Consider the following 22218-nt stretch of genomic DNA (forward strand, 5'->3'; position numbering starts at 1 on the left):
GAGCTGGAATCAGAGATAAGACATTTTGCGTGTGATAATATACTATATAGAAAATATAAAGAAATTTCAGGCTTGTGAGCGACTGCAAAAAAGTACCTCGACAATGTTTTCGAGATGAACAGAAGACAATGGTATAATCGTAACTGGAATGAAAAGTTAAGTTTGCGTTTCACCAAGCGGAAGGGTCGGACGGTTTTAATTTCTGTGTTGATGGAATGAAATTTTGTCAGTGGGATCAAGTACCTAGGTGTTAATACACTGACTGACAGAGCAAATGCAACACCAAGAAAGAGTGGTTCGAAAGGGATGAAAGTTGGGGGAAAAACAGAGACGGCACGGACGAATAATTGATGTTTATCAAACCGATATGCAGGTTACACAATGAGCACGGCATCGACTCAGTAGGATGTAGGACCACCGCGAGCGGCGATGCACACAGAAACACGTCGAGGTACAGAGTCAATAAGAGTGCGGATGGTGTCCTGAGGGATGGTTCTCCATTCTCTGTCAACCATTTGCCACAGTTGGTCGTCCGTACGAGGCTGGGGCAGAGTTTGCAAACGGCGTCCAATGAGATCCCACACGTGTTCGATTGGTGAGAGATCCGGAGAGTACGCTGGTCACGGAAGCATCTGTACACCTCGTAGAGCCTGTTGGGAGATGCGAGCAGTGTGTGGGCGGGCATTATCCTGCTGAAACAGAGCATTGGGCAGCCCCTGGAGGTACGGGAGTGCCACCGGCCGCAGCACATGCTGCACGTAGCGGTGGGCATTTAACGTGCCTTGAATACGCACTAGAGGTGACGTGGAATCCTACGCAATAGCAATAGCGCCCCAAACCATGATGCCGCGTTGTCTAGCGGTAGGGCGCTCCACAGTTACTGCCGGATTTGACCTTTCTCCACGCCGACGCCACACTCGTCTGCGGTGACTATCACTGACAGAACAGAAGCGTGACTCATCGGAGAACACGACGTTCCGCCATTCCCTCATCCAAGTCGCTCTAGCCCGGCACCATGCCAGGCGTGCACGTCTATGCTGTGGAGTCAATGGTAGTCTTCTGAGCGGACGTCGGGAGTGCAGGCCTCCTTCAACCAATCGACGGGAAATTGTTTTGGTCGATATTGGAACAGCCAGGGTGTCTTGCACATGCTGAAGAATGGCGGTTGTCGTGGCGTGCGGGGGTGCCACCGCTTGGCGGCGGATGCGCCGATCCTCGCGTGCTGACGTCACTCGGGCTGCGCCTGGACCCCTCGCACGTGCCACATGTCCCTGCGCCAACCATCTTCGCCACAGGTGCTGCACCGTGGACACATCCCTATGGGTATCGGCTGCGATTTGACGAAGCGACCAACCTGGCCTTCTCAGCCCGATCACCATACCCCTCGTAAAGTCGTCTGTCTGCTGGAAATGCCTCCGTTGACGGCGGCCTGGCATTCTTAGCTATACACGTGTCCTGTGGCACACGACAACACGTTCTACAATGACTGTCGGCTGAGAAATCACGGTACGAAGTGGGCCATTCGCCAACGCCGTGTCCCATTTATCGTTCGCTACGTGCGCAGCACAGCGGCGCATTTCACATCATGAGCGTACCTCAGTGACGTCAGTCTACCCTGCAATTGGCATAAAGTTCTGACCACTCCTTCTTGGTGTTGCATTTGCTCTGTCAGTCAGTGTATAAGGAAAGAACTTCATTGGGGTTAATCACGAAAACGGGATTGTATATATAGAAATCTCTTTGTAATATGGTTATGAGGGTATTTTGGACTTGTAGTAAGTATGTAGAAGAGAGGGCCTATAAGTCACCTGTAAGAATCCAATTATAGTACAGGTCCAGTGTATGGGACCCTCACCAGAATTAATTGATTCGAAAACTGGAAAAATAAAAAAGGAGCATAATTATTTCTGTGTGATTTCCGACAAAAGAGTATGTTACGAAAAGTTTCCAAACTCAGGGCTGGGAATACTTGGGAGTAAGAAGACGAGTTGCTCGTCTGAGTGGTATGTTCCGAACTGTCTGTGGAGAGATGGCGTGGAATGACATTAGTAGACGAATAAGTCTGAGTGCTTTTTAAGGTAGGGAAATCTCAATATAGATAAAGTTGGAAATTAGGGAAACAAAATGTGGTTAAATACTGTATGGCTTTATAGGAAAACTATGTTTGTGTTTGGAATCATTTACTAAGGTAGACGTTCGAAAAGTTTCCAGTTTATTATAATTATTTATAGATACATCACAATTGAAAAATATCCCGGTGGCAATGATGACTTATAGTAGTATGACAATGAAGTAATCTTAAAACTAGCTTAATATTACAACTCCTTCATATACAAATTCACACGTACCTTAAACAATTCAGATGCCTTAATACCTTAACACTACGATTCACAGTGGATTGATCGTTACATTAAAATATGGCACCATCAATAGAAATTTACACACAATTCACAGACAATTTATAGAATGCTGTAGTCTATTCTTGAAGCATTTTACATTTTTGGGAAAAGGCTCTAAGACAGCTGCAGGTAACGAATTCCAATCATCAGTTCCCGGATTTACAAACGAATATTTACCGTAGTTAGTTTTCTGCGATCTACATTCTACTTTATGGGAATGATCTGTCCTGCTAATGTAACAGGACTTTTCTAGTCGACTGTTCATCTCTCCCCAAGCTGGTTATTCGTGTAGGCATTATACGTGGAACATAACCGTGTTCGTTTCCTTCTAGTCCGTCATAAACTGTGTGGAACTACCCGGGGATCTTCAGCAACCACTTTGCGAACTTCAGCTCTGAGTTTGGTGTATTCAAGTGGAGAGTATTGTACTCCTGTTTGGATGAAGAGTCATCATACAAGGCTTGTTGTCACCCAGCTTAATACCACAATGCGCATCATATCTGGCGCAATCACATCTACTCCAGTTCATTGGCTTCCACTGCTAACTGGTATAATGCCACCTGATCTACGCCGATCTAATGCCCTTATGATGGAATTTCACAAGATCTCAAGAAATCCTAGTCTACCCGTGAATAGTGACCTGCCACTTCTGAATCTTAACAGACTAAAATCACGCCATCCAACTATGCGTGATGCCTCTAACATGGATGCTAAGGATTTTAAATCTCTTGATGAGCGGAAAAGTGGTTAGGAAGCAGCAACGGATGTGCGCCTTCATACCTTCTTCTCAGGTCCCAGACTTCCAAGTGGATCCCACCTACCACGCAAGACCTGGACTGCCCTGAATAGAATCAGAACAGGACATGGTCGGTGCAGAGCCGCTCTCCATAAGTGGAAAAAGTGACTGCGGAGCTCCACACCAGACTATTCGTCATATCGTCAGGGAATGTAGGATTCGAGCCTATCACGGTGAAGAGGATGACTTCCTGCTGCTAACTCCGGATGCTGCACGCTGGATCGAAGAATTAGACATTCAACTGTGAAGCACAAGTTGCTTTGTTTCTCAGATGTAAATATGTATATATGTATATTACTGATTATATCTGTATAAGCCATACGCTAAATAATAATAATAGACCCCAGCCTCTCCCACGCAAGTTATTCTATCATACTTGTCACACTACTTCTACGATTGAAATCTTTCAATATGAATTTGTAGCATCTCAAATTCATTAGTGAGTCCTGTTTGGTATGGGGCCTCCCATAAGTCCAACCCCTCATCCACGTCGTAGGAGGTGGACAACGGCATGAAGTAAGGCATTGCGTGTAGAGGTGATGTACAGTGGGGACTGTGTGTGCCCCATGACCGCTACGGTAGCTGTGAAGGCCCTACAGGAACCCTGAAATGTGACGGCTAACGGGGGGTCTGGTGAAGTCCTCAATGGCAGGTGCGGCGGAAAAAGGAGACATTTGGAACGGCAAAGCTGGCAGACAAGGCAACCCTCTTCCCGTGAGGTTTAAAGAAACAAGGGTAACCACTGCCTTGTGGTGAAGAGGGATCTTCAAAGGCTAAGAGAGACAACCCCTACAGAAAACAGCAGGCTTGGAGGCTTACGTGGCAGTCCCACCACCAAGCTCGGGTTGCTGTGGGCTAATAACTTGCACAGCCTTAAATATAAACCATTACAGAAACCGAAGTGAAACACAACCAGATGGGTAATAAGTTGACAACTTTTGGCATAAATGGAAAGACGAGAATAGATTTTTGGAATGTTAGAACCCTGAAAGAGAGCAGTAAATTTAAACAAGTGGGTAAAGTGATGGAGGAATACAGGTGGAATATCGTTGGATTAAGTACAGTTAGGTAGCCAGATTTCGGAGAAATACCCACTCTTAATAGGTGCACATTCCTTTATTCTGGGTAAATGGGGCAGGATGCAGAACGTAGAGAAGGTGCAGGATTGTTATTGAATGAAACCGCAAAGAGGAGCCTCCTTGATTGGAAACCCATCTCAGAAAGACTCATGACAGCTCGATTCAAGACCCGGGTTCGTAATGTGACCGTGATCCAGTGTTATTCCCCCACAGAAATGTCAGAGATTGAAAATAAGGAAGAATTCTACTGCCAGCTAAATGAGACTATTACGAGAGTGAGAAAGGGGGATATTATAGTGATGGGGGAGTTAAATGCAAAGGTTGGTTCTAACAATGAGGGGCTGGAACAAATTATTGGAGTGCATGGAGTTGGTGACTGTAACGAAAATGGCGAGCTTTTCATTGATTTCTGTGCTAGCCATGATTTGGTAGTGGGTGGCACTTTATTCCCTCATAAAGGATGCCATAAGATTACATTGGTGTCGCCAGATCATGTTACATAAAACCAGATAGACCACATCGCCGTAAGTAGAAAGTTTAAAAGATCAATGAATGATGTGAGAAATAAAAGAGGGGCACATATTCGAAGTGATCATCACTTGGCAGTTGCAGAGTTTGGAATGAAAATTGTGGCAAGTGGAAGGAAATTCGGAAGGCGAAACAAGAAATTTGATTTCGGTAAATTGCAAGATCAAAGCAAAAGGAAAGAATTTCAGATAGAATTAAGAAACCGCTTAGAAGCTTTTGCTGGTGAACCAGAACTTATGAAGGATGTTGAATTATCATGGAAGAAAGTTAAGGACACATATTTAGAAGTTAGTGAGAAAGTACTTGGATTTCACAATTATCTCAAGAAGGAATGGATGTCTGATGGTACTTGGAAAACATTAGAGGCTAGGAAGCTAGTTAAGGCAAAGACTAACATGTGTAAAACAAGACAACAGAAAGCCGTAGCACAAAAGGAATATGTGGAAGCTGATAAGAGTGTGAAGAAAAGCGTAAGAAAGGATCATATACAGTGGGTAGATGAACAAGCGCGAATGGCAGAAGAGGCATCAGCAAGAGGAGATGCTAAGGAATTGTATAGTATCACAAAGAAACTGTCTAGGAGAGGATTGATCAGGAATAAACCCGTTCAAAACAAGAGGTAAACTAAGGACCACCCGGGAAGAACAGTTACAGAGATGAAAGGAATATATCTCAGAGTTGCTCAATAGAGATATAGAACGGAATGGTAACCAACAAACGGAACGAGTACCGGTAGATAATGACCCAAGAATAAATTTACATCCTCCAACCTGTTCAGAAATAGAGAAGGCCTTGAAACAGATAAGAACAGGAAAAGCACCAGGTACGGATAATATACCGCCAGAAATACTTAAAGCAGATATTAAACAATCGGCAAAATTATTGCACCCCCTGGTTGGAAAGGATCTGGAATGAAGAAAATTTATCAGCTGAATGGAAGAAAGGCCTGATTGTTAAGATACCAAAGAAAGGGGATATAACTAAGTGTGATAGCTGGAGGGGAATTACATTTTTGTCGGTACGAAGTACGGCACTTTCAAGGATCATTTTAGAGCGGGTGAAGGATGCTGTGGTATTGCGCCTTAGAAGGGAACAGGCTGGTTTTCGTAAACACGGTAGCTGTGTCGATCTCATAAACACTCTGAGAATTATCTTAGAACAAAGCACAGAACGGCAGAACACCCTCTATTTGACTTTCATTGATTTTGAGGAGGCCTTCGTCTCTGTAAATAGAAGAGTTAAATGGCAAACACTTATACCACGAAAGATCCTGAATCTTATAAAGGATATGTACGAGGGTTATAAATGTCAGGTTCTGCATATGGAGATCTTACTGAGCCAATAGATGTGACCTCGGGAGTTCGTCAGGGTTGTACGAGTATTCTTTCTCCGACACTTTCCCTACTTGTGTTGGATAGTGTGTTGAGGAGAGCGTATCGAGTTCGGAAAAGGGGGATCCATTTTGGCTTACAAGATAGGTTAGAAGACCTTGATTTTGCCGATGACATCTGCCTACTGGCTCAACGTTTCAGAGATATGGAAGAGAAGATTAAACGGGTGAAGGAGGAAGCAGAAGATGCTGGAATTAAAATAAATATTAATAAGACCAAGGAGATGAGGGTCAATTCTAAGATTGATGATAAATTGTCTATAGATGATAAAGAGATAGAACAAGTCGACTCCTTTGTATATCTTGGGAGTATGGTTACTACAACTGGAGGAGCAGAAGGAAACATTAAAAGTCGTATCAGGAAAGCAAATGGTGCTTTAATTCAATTGTATCCTATATGGAGAAACAAGAACATTTCTAGAAAGACTAAGCTACGACTTTTTCCACAAATGTTAAGTCCGTTCTACTTTACAGCTGTGAAACGTGGAAAGCTACACACAAGACGAGTAAACAACTGCAAGTTTCTGTGAATCGCTGTCTAAGACATATCATCAACAGAAAATGGCCGGACGTTGTTTCAAATGAAGACCTATGGGAAGAAACTAATCAGCAGCCAATTGAAATGCAGATAAGGGAGAGAAAATGGCGTTGGATAGGACATACTTTAAGGAAGCCCGCTGGAGCCATTGAAAAGACAGCGCTCGACTGGAACCCCCTAGGTGCTAGAAAGCGCGGACGTCCAAAGAAGACCTGGAAAAAGACGACCGAAGAGGAATGTCTAGCAGTGGGAAAAACTTGGAACGAAGTGAAGAGGTTAGCCAACAGTAGGAACAGATGGAAGTGTTTCATGGAAGCCCTATGCTCCAGGGGGAGCAACAGGAAATAAGTCAAGTAAGTCACGTTTGGTACGGGCACCATACGACTGCTTTGGAATTATTTAAGGAAAGTGTAGCTAAACAAATGATAGCGAATCTGCTACCTGGCGACTGCGTTAAATGCAGATCAATGGTGATTGATTGATTGATTGATTGATTGATTGATTGATTGATTGATTGATTGATTGATTGATTGATTGATTGATTGATTGATTGATTGATTGATTGATTGATTGATTGATTGATTGAAATTTTACAGTTTTGGGAGTAATTTTATGGACCCTCCTCTCCCGTTAAGTAAATTTAAGAAAAAGTTCTTCTCTAAATATATATGTCACGTATTTCTCATATCTAATGACTAAAATGAAGGGAAGTAACCCTTGATTCTGCATGTAGGTACTTGGAGAAAGCAGTAAACATACATGACGCAGCCTTTTCCTTTAGCCGCACGACGCATATTGTATTTGCTTCGATATAATACCATTTACGCTGAGCGAGCCTTATTTCACCACTATCATATTTTTGTCAGGTAATATTTCTGCGTTGTTCGTCTTGTAGATTCTAGTTAGCTCTAAATTCTTCTTTTGCTCTTTGAAGCTTTCATTTTGAATATGACTGTACATCTCTGCACATCCATCCTCCTGCGCACCTTCTCCTATCTCTGTGTGCAAGCTTCTCTACACATACGAGTATTCTTTCCTGCTTTTACCCGGTTTCCTCTTTTCCATTAAGTCCTGTATCTCTTCTGTTATCCACACTTTATTTGGAATTCCCCTACTTTATTTTAGTACCTGTTTAAAATCTTCTACTAACCGATTCATGGCTGAATGGTCAGTGATTTGGCCTTCGGTCCTCGGAGTCCCGGGATCGATTCCCGGTAGTTCGTGAATTTACTTCTTAAACAATTCGTTCGTTTGACTCTGGGACTGAGTATCTGTGCTGTCCTTCATTAAGACTGCAGGCGTCGCCCACCCTCATCGGAGGGCCTGCCTTACAACAGCTGCAACAGGCTGACAATAGCCATACTGAATAATAATGATTAAGTACTTTTCAATGACTTCGGCATTCTCATGTCTTCAATACTTTAATCTGTAAGCTGTGCCTGATTCTATGACTGGGAGACGTGAACATCAGCCCCCTGTAAGCACCTCTGGTATTTACTGAGTGATGGAGGCCAGTTTGATGGCATTTGATGCCCTCTGCCTGTATTGTGCCTTTCGTCTGGTGTCTTCGTGGATTTTCTTGACCGTTCCTATTCTGACGCATCTCCAAGATAGTAAAACTTTATCATCAGGTATATAAAAGCAGACTCGTTGCGATTAAGAGTGGTGTTGGAGTGTTGAACAGTAGTTGACTTGATGCTGTGTTATTGTTTCTCGAGTGACATATATAAATACATACATATATACATAATTCATTGTGTGGATCTATTGTGTGACTTGTTGGACTTGTCTGGAGTCGAACCAAGTGTACAGTCGTCTTCGGTCGTGATAGTCAGCGCCCATGTGTTCAAAACTATGTGCTTGCGGCTGCTATGTGAAATCAATGATGATGCCTAAGAAGCGAAGGGGGAAAGTGAGACCTTTCAACCAAGATTATGGAAGTATCGCCCATTCCAGGTAAACAGGAGCCAGTCAGCCGAAGTATTTATTTGGTTAATTAATTCCAATATTGTTTTGAATAAAACAATGTCTGTTTTAGGCCGGTATTATAATAAAGGTTTAACTGAAGATAGACTTAAACTGTAACCGAGTTTAAATCTATGCTGAGTCTTATAATGACCTGCCTCAGTTTAACCGAGGTGAAAAAGGACAGATACGATCTTGATAGCAGTGGCTGCTGAGAAAATATGACTATCGATTATGCTTTATTTACTTATCATGACAGAAATGGCGGATAAAAACAATAATCATTGAACTTCCAAGAAAATACAGAACTGATCGTTCAATTACTACAGATTGCTTTTGTCTTGTGTAAGTCCCATTCCATTGTTCATGTTAATTTAAAACAACATAATGTATAAAGTAACAGTGGAATGATATTTTTGTTATAAGAAAACTACCAATTTGATGTTTGAAAGTATAATTTTGTAATAAGAATATATTCCTCTTTTGTTCACGGAATACTCTGTAGTTCAATCAAATGAAAGCCTTAAAATAAATTTGAAAAGTAAACTTGAATGAGAAATTACCTAACAAATTCTCCAGCCCTGTTCACTCTAATTCCTAGAACCCGTTCATCTATACTGCCTTCATTCACATGATCCACATCTGACTTAAGTTCATTCATGTCGCTTGCAATGATACGCAGATGCGTAACAACCACCTGAGCTGTTTTTAATTTTTATCTCAGGCCTAGAGAGAGAACAGGGAATCGACGTTTCCAGGACTCAAAAGAGCCTTTCAATGATGTTTCGTATTCCTATTTGTAGCAGGAATAACAGGTGCCAGAAGTGGTGTCATTAGACATGGTTTGATGCTATACCCAGAATCTTCAAGCAATAGAGATTCAAACTGAGCCGTCAGTCGTAAATTGTTGAATATGGTGGCATCATGTGCCGATGCTGCCCTTCTTGCTGCAATATTCTTGATTTTTAGATTTCCATCAGCCTCGGCCTGCACGTTTAAAGAAAAGTACTTCTTCCCATTTTCATACTGATCTGCAGAATGTGCTCCAGGAGACTGTATAAGAAAGTGGGTACAGTCACTGGCAAACTTGGCAACTCTGTAAAAACTTTTACTTACTGACATGTCATTTATCTCCGTTTATATATATATATCATTTCCATTTATTTTGGAAAGACCTCCTGTATTTACAGGCTGCCGCTAAGAACAAGGTAAAACATATCAATTTTATGTACATATGTATTAATAAAAGAAAATTCAAAATTGGAAGTGCTTCCATGTGGCGACGAAGTGACGAGGTATAGTACCGCGAGCTCCGACCATTATTCCTATTATTTCAATTTCCTGAAGGTGGTATTTCGATTTGTAGTAAGGGATAGTGGGTTTGTATTTGTTAATCTTTTCTAGATTAACCTCCTCTGGCTGACCGCTATGGTGCTCGAACCTGACCGTCGGATCTAATATGAATCCTTGAGAGCTGTTGTCTTCAAAGGCCATGATGTCAATTCTTTGCGAACTACCATTTATGGCCAGTCCGTGTACCTCCTCATGTACGGTACACTGAATCGCTTCTTTCCCAGTTCTGCGGCAATGAAGGCTCTGATCTGGTGGTGCCGCGTGTTTCTAAGGAGCTCCCCGCGTGTGGAGCAACAAAAGTTATCACACGCAATATAGCACGTGAAACAATGGCCTTAGGAGTTCCTCCAAAATATCTCGATTACCGGGAGCATAGTTGATTGAGAGGTTTTAGACCATGATTTCTAAAATAAAAGGATGTTACCTTGTTGTACTTTTGACATTAACAGTTGAGAAACGTTATTTTTACTTTCTTACCTTTTCGTTGCATATTTTATTCTAGCTCCAATTTGCTGAAATATTGTTATGGCAGTCCGTTGTGTTAACCTACACCTGTTTAAAAACTCATTTACATTCTAGATATTAAAGTGGCATGCCCTTGCTCGAAAAACTCATGGTGCCCGTGATCATTCAATAATTTGACCGACTTCTTCATCATCACTAATTAATTCTTCAAACACCTTGAAAGTATCATCGAGATTCATTTGTTCTGTCATGTGGCAATGTTATGTATTCTTGAACTTTAGTAGCAGTCAAATTAATCACTAGTTAAACTGAAGATTAAATTTTAGAACACGCGACTGACAGATAAACTAAAGTTTAAACTGAACGAACAGTTTAAACCTCTTATAACAGCGGCCCTTAATGTAGGATGACCCAATTAATACACACACACATACTGGACGACAACAATTCCCTAATTATTGGCTACTTACTAAGTCTCTTGTCCTCTTCACAGCAGGTCGTCTGAAACGACAACCCTTTCCGCAATCTTGATTGACAGCCCAACTTTTGCTTCGCTCGGCGCGTTCAGTCACTCCACTCATCAGTTCCACGCACACAGATTCAAGCACAGTAAGTTAGCAGTGCCGAGCTCGACTCCAGACAAGTCCGTCACTCATACACGTGCCCGCTCCGAAGAGTGAACTACTCGACATAGCACCACTAAACAACAACGACCGCACTCCAGTACACTTAGCACTACTACTACTCACTCACTACAGCAACAACCACACTCCAACACTGACTGTTCGCCGCCAGCCTCCTTATCGCTGGTGATGAAGTACTAAAATGTTCGCGGTGCGGTCAGAGACGATGTTCCAGAAGGCGCGCGGGCAGAGCACAATACCTGACTCATTGACCCCTTCCAGAAAATACTTAAAAATGGAAATAAGTTAATACCTATCCAATTTTTAGTTTCCTTTCGTCTTGAAATCATCATGCATTGCATTCAATGTATGTGAATAGTATATGAGGGGCTATTCATACTCACTGGAAAATTGTAGCTAATAAATTCAAACACAAATTATTCTATTACAGGAATCTCCAGAACACTGATGTTGCCGCGTTTACTCTGTCAATTTTTAGGCATGTTTCGTTGAAGCATTTTTATATGTTGTCTATATATTGTCCATGTCCCACATCCGAATAGAAACGTGACAAGAGCAATAGATGAGTGTAGTGGAAGTTCGGCAGACGCTCTGTGTAAGACTTACTGAACCATTTCAAGACAGAGCGTTCTTCGAGGTGACATCACTGACAAACTTTATGTCACGCATTGCATTTGTTCTAGCAGGTAGCCTTAAACCACTTCATAGTTAAGTTGAAAGACGAACCAAACTTCAATATTAATTTCGTCAGTTTTTGCGGAGAAATATTCACGTATGTGCTGTCTCATTGCTCAGTCTATAAAAGCACTTGAATCTTTCACGGTATTTATTTAACTCTTTCAATAAATTAAATGTACCACTTCCTAATGAGCGTATCCAAATCGCGTTTCACTGCGATATCTATTGTTAAAATTAAGGGAATGTATTTGGACCGTAATATCTTCATCTTCAGAGGAATATGCGTTGCTAGTTACTAACTGACCCCTTCTCAATACAAGCTATATCAATGTCATGTATCCATCACGTCGCTGGTAGATCATCTACCAAGCCATTTCGGTAGGTGGCCTGCCTGATGGAGTATGAATGTTTACAATTGGATTTCACTGGATAAATACACGGTGATCAAAACGTTACACAACCCATGAGAAAGTCACGCTTATGTTATTTTTTGTTTTGTTGCAGGTGGTGTTCATTGATAATTGAATATTCAGTACAACGAAAGCATAGTGTACACACTGGAGGAGAGAATTTTCATTTTCAAAGAGGGCGAAGCACCTCCAATTAAATCAAACACTAAACGTCTTTACGATAAATTCTAGAAAACTGGGAACGCGGGAGATATCCTACCGGCTCTCTACGAAGACAAACTGACGGATATCCAAGCCACAATGTTGAAGAGTCGTTTGTATTACGGTGCAGTGTGTCTCGTTGTCAGGAGATAGTTACACATGTTTCCGTACAAGATGAAAACTTTTCATGAGCTATTGCCAGGTGATGCCAACCGTTGTGTTGAGTGTAGTCACTGGCTCATGGAACATGTGAAGCCGGATGGTGAGGAGTTGGACGACTTGGTTTCACCTCGGCGACTACGTGAATGCACAGAATACAATAGTCAAGTGGGAGCTGCCTTGTAACTCTCTGAGACTCTACCCTTTCGTGTTCACTTCATGTACGGTACCTACTTAGAAGGAATAATACAATATCTGTTACGAAACACTAGTCGCGACGTAACTGTAGTTTTTTGCCCATGAATGTTCAAAAAACCGTGGCTCAATGCTTATTATTCCAAGTTTTAGAATACGCTTTCCCGAAATTATTTGATTTTTCCAGCACACTTAGAATTCGTCTGCAAAGAGCACATAATACAAAGACGCGATGGTCACACAACTTGGCTATGTACGGCAGATTTAGGCCTGTAATCAACAAGTTATGTCATTGATCCACAACCGAAAGAGTAGATTCAGCAGCTACTTTTTTTAGCATACTCAGGCACCGTACGACTAAGTGTTAAAATGCACTTATAATCAGTGGATGGCGCCTGTGAACTCCTAATGTTGCTTACGAAGTCACCTCGCCATCGCTAGAAATATCTACACAACAAGGTAATAACGTTGTACGAAATGTAATAATACACATTCCTGGGTTAGGTACTTTGGAGTCCATCTAGTATTGAGCACATTCATAAGTATGTAGGTATGCTATTCGTACTGCGCCTATCCTGCGTTCAGGGCGGGTTGCGAAGAAATCCAGACTAGCATACTCTCAGGGTTAGGTGACTGTCATTATTTTTAACATGAATTCCGGGAAAGATGCGAAATACTTCTTGACGAACGAATCATTTGCCCAAGTTAACGATGGAGGTCTCCATACTACGAATCATTAGTTTCAGTAAGAAAATAATGCCTATTATACCTTAAATCTAAAAAAATATGAAATGCCTAAGTTAGATGATGAATATGAATACCAATACCAATATATCTTCATCATAATTATTTATTCAAATTCAAATTTTGTTCTAAAAATTGAGAAAAGGAAAATGTAATTGAGGAAAATCATCCTTTGATATTAAATTCATTCATTCTGCTTCGTCGTAGTAACTAGGGTTGTTGATCAAAAATATGATAATCATATACAATAAAAGTTATTTAAATTTGAAATCTTGAAACAAAATTTGAAATGAACTCACATAACATCTTCAGATCATCAATCACATATTAGAAATGTTCATAAATCAAAATCAAAGTCTCTTTAAATTATTTACAAATCATCTTGGAAAGTATCCTTTTTCGGCATCATATTTCACTCTTCTTCTCGTAATTACTTAGGATGAACATTAGTTTGCATTTGTTGCTGGATTGCTAATACATTTAAATACGTCAGGAAAAATGATAAGTATCAAGTTAGCAATAACGTGTGCTAATATTTACATTCATATCTAATATCATTTGTCAACACAAATTTATCACTCATCTCATTAATCTTCAATTCAATTTGACCAAAAAATGTAACTAATGAAATATATTCTCACATGAACATCTGAATTCTAACATATTACCTTGTGTTATTTACCAAAAGAGGTAAGGATATCATTCATGAAGAGTCCATGAATTGTCTAACCTCCTGGAATTATTTATAAAGAAATAATAATCCCTATGCATATGATTCCGTGTATGGCCTGCTTATCTTCAAAGAAAATTCAACATTACGGTAGAGATCTAGGTTAAAATTAATCAAATTACTACTCAACACTTCCTAAAATGATTCATTGTGATGATCTACTTATGCCATAACTTATTATAAACTCCACCATATGTTCTCATCATCATAGGATATGAATTACTTGTCAACTTGTATCGTGAATATTAATGATGCTGGATTGCGTGATATATCCTTCTCTTTTTCTTCATAATTAATCATTTTCTTCTTTACCGACGTAGCAACACATATTCCAATTCTCTTTCCTTCCTTTTTCTTCCCAATAATTCTCATATGTATTTCAATTTGACGCTTGGAATCATTTAATTCTTAATTATTGATTTGATTAATCCAATCTCTTCTTAAGTATTCTCATTACCACTTCGAATTTTTCTCATATCCATATATTATCCTACTCTCACTTCCTATGGCACTGTTCAACCTTCATACTCCATAATATTAATCATCACTAACGTATAACCTTAAATATTCTACCGATGTGCATTTAACAATTCATATAGAATAACCTTTCAATATGTTTAAATTTCATAGCAATGGCACTAATGTATGATTTTCTTCACACTCCCTAACTAGGATTGGTTATATCTTAAAGATGACTACCTAATCCATGTATTTTGACACAAATGTAACATTATTAAGCGAGAATCTAACATATTTCAGATATTTTGAAGACTACAACGACCAACCATCTATTCACAAACAAATATGAATGATTACATAGGATTTTATAACATTGATTTACCTTACATTACCGAAAAACTTATATTTTTCCTTTGGCTCCTCCGGGATTGGATTAGTTTCTCCTCAACATCTGCGGCTCGGGCTTGGCAATCACTCCTGCCATTGGTCATCGGGGTGCTTTGGGAAATGAAGACCTTCGTTGCCGTTATCTCAGCTCAGCCTCCTCCGGACAATCTCACAATAGTCTTCTTAGAAATACATGGCAGCCAGATCTTGCGCAAATGGGATACAAATATACATATATGAAGTTAGTTGTGTCATATGTTGAATCCAAACATTATAGTTTCAATGACAATTCTTTCGTTTTGAACTTAATCTTAATAACGTTTGCAGATTATCAATATGTCTACCCTTATCTCAGTTTTATACATTGAATTTATTGTTTTAGAAGTTGATTTAGCTATATTCGCGCAGTATCGAATTCTCTTTCTTGTAAATGAGTCAAGGCCTAGTCTTCGCCGTTATGAAATTTCAATGCATGAATTCCTTTATGATTATCTTCTTATTTGGCGGTTTTAATTACTGATTTTGTAATTACGCGTCCTCTAATTAATTTATACCTAGTAAATCTTCTCTTTTCTTTCAAGTCTTGAGATTATATATGCGTTTTCAGTCTCTTCAGATCAACACGTCCGTTCATTAAGCTTGCTCATTCAATTACTATTCCAATATCGTTATATATCGTATCTCATTAATATGAATGACTGAGTTTATGCATCCTGTTTAACTTTGATATCGGCAATTGCGACCATTTTAGTTCCATTTAATTATCATCTTAGGACAGTGAAATGGCACAGTACGAACATTGTAACTTAGTTGTAAGCGCAGTATTTAATGTTTTAATCTAATAACAAATGGCACTAACTTGGATAAAATAACAGCTTCCCTTTTTTGTACATTGTAAGGCTTAAAATCTTTCCATATAGCGCAGACTGGCTTCCTAGCCTTATTGTAGCCAAGTGTAAATTAATTTAGTCGTGCTAGTGACATGATCAGGAGCAGCCATGCCCTGAATTATATTAAATGTGGTGGATATGAAGATACTAACTCACCTGTAACATTTGGTAAATGAGGCTGTTGTGTTATCCACTCTTTGAGATACTCCACGTCCCTCTGAATACTCTCCGGGCTCATGTTAAACTCGGTGTAGAAGCGAGCCAGTTGCTCGTCTGTGGGAGGTTCCAACAACATCTCGACCTGCAAAATAACATCAAAATAGTGGCTCAGTAGTGGTAGTAAGCTCAGCGGACGAAACATTATTCACCCTAGTGCGCACGCATAGATGGATCCGTTAAGCCTGAACAGATGGCGCAGCGAACGAGTCCCGCGCTTAATCCTACGCCTCTACGTGAGCATAAGGCAGTAGCGATCAGTGAGACATTGGTGTTTGACACTGTACATCCACATGGGTAGATGTAGGGATGTGAGAGAGTGGCAGAAAGGGGCCATCGTGTTTGGCCGTGCCCATACAGTGCGTGAAGTTGCTGGATTTGTTGGTGTTTCGCAGAGGACTGTTCAGCGGATCTACAACCAGCGGTGTACTACACGTCGCCACGATCACTGCCTTCGTGATACACAGGCCGTACTGTAGCTCTGATGACGTCCGCTCCGCTTGAATAACACACTCGTTTAAATTACTTAAGAAAGTGTCAAAACCTTATAAAATCAAGAACTATTCATAAATATTTGTTAGTTCTGACATACAATGCATATCCTTCCCCGTAACGTTTTATTTCTCGCGTATATCCGTTCGTTCCCGTGAGACATATTCTTGCGATTTCTATCCAATTTCTAGTCAACCGGGACATTCACATCATACACACTGATAGAAAACAAGCAACCAATTACCAATACAAGTACCACTAATTCAGTACCTGCAAGAAAGATTACGAGTAAGCCAACATCCAACAATAACAAAACATTTACTTTCACTGTCATGAAATTCAGTTAATGTTTCAAAGATGTAAATTTTTAAACAGGAAATGATGCCTATACAATTATTTTCATGTTCAATCTTCATGGAATAACCCTGTTCCATTGCCTATGATATGGAATTTGATAGGAAATACAATACATTTCTACCTAAAATGGTAAAATACATTGAATTTTCACATACACCGAATTCAAATAAGCCGTAGGTCTGATTACATAAAAATATATGTAATGCTACACATGTTTTTGACATAATAAGAAATTTTAACTCACCATCTGGACGAGACACACTTATTTCCCTCAGAATTTGGTCTTCAGGAAATTGGTTGATACACACAACTGTGTGGTGATTCACTATTAATTTCTTCCTGGGAATAGCCTTCTTCCATAACGTCTTTCTTCATCAGAAAGAAACACAAATACTGGAGTGTACTCTCCTCGTTTTTAATTTGCTTTGCAGCCAGACACACGGCTATTCTTAGCATGTTGATTTCTCTCTCTGACAATCTTAATTCAATTATATGCACATCGTGGTTGATAACAAAACGCTGAATGCTCTAACTCAAATCATTTTACACTAGGGATATAACATTACACAAATAAACTACAAAATTAAAACACGGCAGAGCGATATTCTTAACCGATAGCCTCACATGAATGCACGCTCACACTAAGTTTTCTTCACTAATTGAGGACTTTTCACTTAATAATGCAATCGATAATGACTCAGTCTGATATATATTTGAGTAAACATGCGGCCAACGTTAAAAATTTCAATAAAACAGCGAAGAATTCACATGTAACTAACTCACGTGCTAAACTTCCCCCCTAACGATCAGCTGATTGCTTTCGCGCGCTTGCTACAGTACGGCCTGCACTTCACGAAGGCAGTGCCACGATACACGACGTCAGAATTGTGGTCGGAGAAAGATCCTGACCGAGAGGGACTGGAGACACATTTCACGTCATATGAATCAACATCGCTTTCAAACCCGACAGGAATTGCTGCTGTCAGTGAATGAAGGTTCATCCCAACCTGTTGGCGAGAGAACATTGCGACGGGAACTGCATGCAATGAACATTTGGAGTCGATCACCTCGCAAAAGGCCATTTCTCACACAGGCATATACAGCTGCGCGTCTTTAATGGGCTAAAAAACATCGAACGTGGACAGTAACTGTCTGGTGGAACGCAATATGGTCTAACGAATCACATTCTTGCCTGTATTCCAATGACACACGTCGTCGAGTGCTCCGAAGTCCAAAAGAAGCATTTCATCGTTGATGTGTGCAAGGTCAGATTCAAGCCGAAGGTGGGTCTGTGATGTTTTGGGGGTGTTTTTTTGTACCATGAATTGGGCCCGCTCAGTGAGGTAACCACTAACATGAACCAGCATGTCTATTTAAACATTCTTTTTTTTTTCTTTTGCTTTACGTCGCACCGACACAGATATGTCTTATGGCGACGATGGGGTAGGGAAGGCCTAGGAATTGGAAGGAAGCGGCCGTGGCCTTAATTAAGGTACAGCCCCGGCATTTTCCTGGTGTGAAAATGGGAAACCACGGAAAACTATCTTCAGGGCTGCCGACAGTGGGGCTCGAACCCACTATCTCCCGATTACTGGATACTGGCCGCACTTAAGCGACTGCAGCTATCGAGCTCGGTATTTAAACATTCTAGATGATCAGCTGTTGCCTTTCAGTCAACATCTGCATGATGAGTATGCTATTAAAATCCCGATTTTTTAAGATGACAACAGGAAAGTTCATCGAACTGGACACGTACTTGATTGGTTTTATGAACATTCCTCCACCCTATTATATCTCGATTGGCCTGCAAAATCACCTGACTTGAACCCCATTGGAAATATGTGGGACATGTTGGCACAGCAGGTAAAACGCCGACATCAGCATGCCCTCAATTTGGTGGAACTGCCGGATCGAATCCTCAGCGAGTGGCTTGACCTGGATGCGACGTACCTGGACAACCTTGTGGATTCGCTTCCTAACCGAATCCAGGTGGTTATCAAGTCCAGAGGAGCAGTTACACGGTATTAAAGAGGGCTTGTAATGATTTCTCCAGGGGTGAATAATATTTTTGTCCGGTGAGCTTATTTTGAGGTCAGTATGAAGAGGGTGCTAGACAAGGCCTATACACCGGATGTACTACAGGTGGCTTCATCCGGAACCTGCCAATGAAAGCGTTGTCAGATTGTAAGGCACGTGAATTTCCTTGAGTGTGGAATCTGGCGTGCATCCAAATACGGTACATCTTGACGGTATCTTGTTTCGAATAATAAGTACGGGCAAAATCATAATTCAAGATAATTGTATACTTTTCTGAGTTTGACTTTCATGTGAGGAAAAAGATCATAAATTATTATTTCAGTAAATGAAAACTCTAATTTGAATAGTTCTTACACTTATTCATGGGCTATCTTTTTTTTTATTATGTAAGGAAATGTTAATGCATGTCCAAAAGCTACTGGGTTGGGTATAAAGTGAGGCGAAACTTCGTAGCAAGTTTTACGACCGAATGCTTTTCCTGAGGTCAATCTCATGAGAGGAGTTAATGAGATGAAATGAATGACGTGATATATATTATAGTAGAAAGGGAGAGGGTGAAACTCGGTGCCGGCAAATAGCCTCCTCCTGTCGAATAGCATCAAGGGGCCTGCCCAAGGCTTTAGGTCCCCATCCGACGAATTAATCACCATCAGTAGCGACATATGAGAAGTGTCTGTTCAAAAGACGCTACTTCCACTTTAAGAAAGTTGTGGGAAAAGCGCAAGAAACGTAAAATACATGGAACGTATCGGGTTAAGTACACTTTTGAAGGAATTATTCTAGTCTGGATTGTTCACGGCAATCGATAATATTCAACTACTGAAATGAATGTGGATGAAATAATGATATTTTGGAAGTGAACAGAAACTCTTCATATGCCCTCACTCCATATGAGCACGGAGGAGAGGTTTACAATTTAATCCAGGCTTTTGACACACAATCTAGTGATTAGAAACTGTATACCACCACTTGTTCTACCCTGCCGGCCAACATGCTGATGACCGGGCGAGTTGGCCGTGCGCGTAGAGGCGCGCGGCTGTGAGCTTGCATCCGGGAGATAGTAGGTTCGAATCCCACTATCGGCAGCCCTGAAGATGGTTTTCCGTGGTTTCCCATTTTCACACCAGGCAAATGCTGGGGCTGTACCTTAATTAAGGCCACGACCGCTTCCTTCCAACTCCTAGGCCTTTCCTATCCCATCGTCGCCGTAAGACCTATCTGTGTCGGTGCGACGTAAAGCCCCTAGCAAAAAAAAAAAAAAACATGCTGATGCTGAAACTTTCTTCTACAAACGGGACTCGAACCGGATAACCACGGTGTCAGACCGTAACGAGGAAATGGTAATGTTTAAGTTACAGTAAATTTGTATTTTCGATCCAATGAATATTGGTGTTTGTTAATATTAATTCATTCTTCATTGTAACATCTCTGCTTATTGCATCAGCATTTCTGAAATTCAGTTCATGTAATTAATTCACCCATATACGCTTGATTCATTGAAAGATATTACTCGGAGATTAGTCGGAACCAGCTAGAAAACTGCAAAAGTCACTTTCAACTTTACAACATTTTTGTCTTTATTATGCATTTCCCTGTTCTTGCGTCAATCACATCCAATTCCCTTCGCATGTCGGTGCCAAATTCTCAGAATTACACTGACTGACAGAGCAAATGCAACACCAAGAAGGAGTGGTTCGAAAGGAATGAAAGTTGGGGAAAAAACAGAGACGGCACGGACGAATAATTGATGTTTATTTCAAACCGATATGCAGGTTACACAATGCGCACGGCATCGACTCAGTAGGATGCAGGACCACCGCGAGCGGCGATGCACGCAGGAACACGTCGAGGTACAGAGTCAATAAGAGTGCGGATGGTGTCCTGAGGGATGGTTCTCCATTCTCTCTCAACCATTTGCCACAGTTGGTCGTCCGTACGAGGCTGGGGCAGAGTTTGCAAACGGCGTCCAATAAGATCCCACACGTGTTCGATTGATTAGAGATCCGGAGAGTAGGCTGGCCACGGAAGCATCTGTACACCTCGTAGAGCCTGTTGGGAGATGCGAGCAGTGTGTGGGCGGGCATTATCCTGCTGAGACAGAGCATTGGGCAGCCCCTGAAGGTACGGGAGTGCCACCGGCCGCAGCACATGCTGCACGTAGCGGTGGGCACTTAACGTGCCTTGAATACGCACTAGAGGTGACGTGGAATCATACGCAATAGCGCCCCAAACCATGATGCCGCGTTGTCTAGCGGTAGGGCGCTCCACAGTTACTGCCGGATTTGACCTTTCTCCACGCCGACGCCACACTCGTCTGCGGTGACTATCACTGACAGAACAGAAGCGTGACTCATCGGAGAACACGACGTTCCGCCATTCCCTCATCCAAGTCGCTCTAGCCCGGCACCATGCCAGGCGTGCACGTCTATGCTGTGGAGTCAATGGTAGTCTTCTGAGCGGACGCCGGGAGTGCAGGCCTCCTTCAACCAATCGACGGGAAATTGTTCTGGTCGATATTGGAACACATGCTGAAGAATGGCGGTTGACGTGGCGTGCGGGGCTGCCACCGCTTGGCGGCGGATGCGCCGATCCTCGCGTGCTGACGTCACTCGGGCTGCGCCTGGACCCCTCGCACGTGCCACATGTCCCTGCGCCAACCATCTTCGCCACAGGCGCTGCACCGTGGACACATCCCTATGGGTATCGGCTGCGATTTGACGAAGCGACCAACCTGCCCTTCTCAGCCCGATCACCATACCCCTCGTAAAGTCGTCTGTCTGCTGGAAATGCCTCCGTTGACGGCGGCCTGGCATTCTTAGCTATACACGTGTCCTGTGGCACACGACAACACGTTCTACAATGACTGTCGGCTGAGAAATCACGGTACGAAGTGGGACATTCGCTAACGCCGTGTCCCATTTATCGTTCGCTACGTGCGCAGCACAGCGGCGCATTTCACATCATGAGCATACCTCAGTGACGTCAGTCTACCCTGCAATTGGCATAAAGTTCTGACCACTCCTTCTTGGTGTTGCATTTGCTCTGTCAGTCAGTGTATATGCACGAGCGTCGCTAAAAATCCTCCAAAATGTCAGGAAATTTCCTC

The 22218-nt window shown here is 41.6% G+C and overlaps 1 protein-coding gene across 1 annotated transcript in view; it reads right to left on the reverse strand.

Moving 5' to 3' along the window:
* Positions 1-22218, reverse strand: part of LOC136877067 (alpha-tocopherol transfer protein-like) — a 77645-nt gene that overhangs the window by 45653 nt on the left and 9774 nt on the right. Inside the window, exon 2 of the mRNA XM_067150884.2 lies at positions 16167-16311. Coding sequence (XP_067006985.2) covers positions 16167-16305 — 139 coding nt within the window. The 5' untranslated portion in view covers positions 16306-16311. The remainder of the gene's footprint in view (positions 1-16166; positions 16312-22218) is intronic.

Source organism: Anabrus simplex, chromosome 7, assembly GCF_040414725.1.
Source record: "Anabrus simplex isolate iqAnaSimp1 chromosome 7, ASM4041472v1, whole genome shotgun sequence".
Lineage (NCBI taxonomy): Eukaryota > Metazoa > Arthropoda > Insecta > Orthoptera > Tettigoniidae > Anabrus > Anabrus simplex.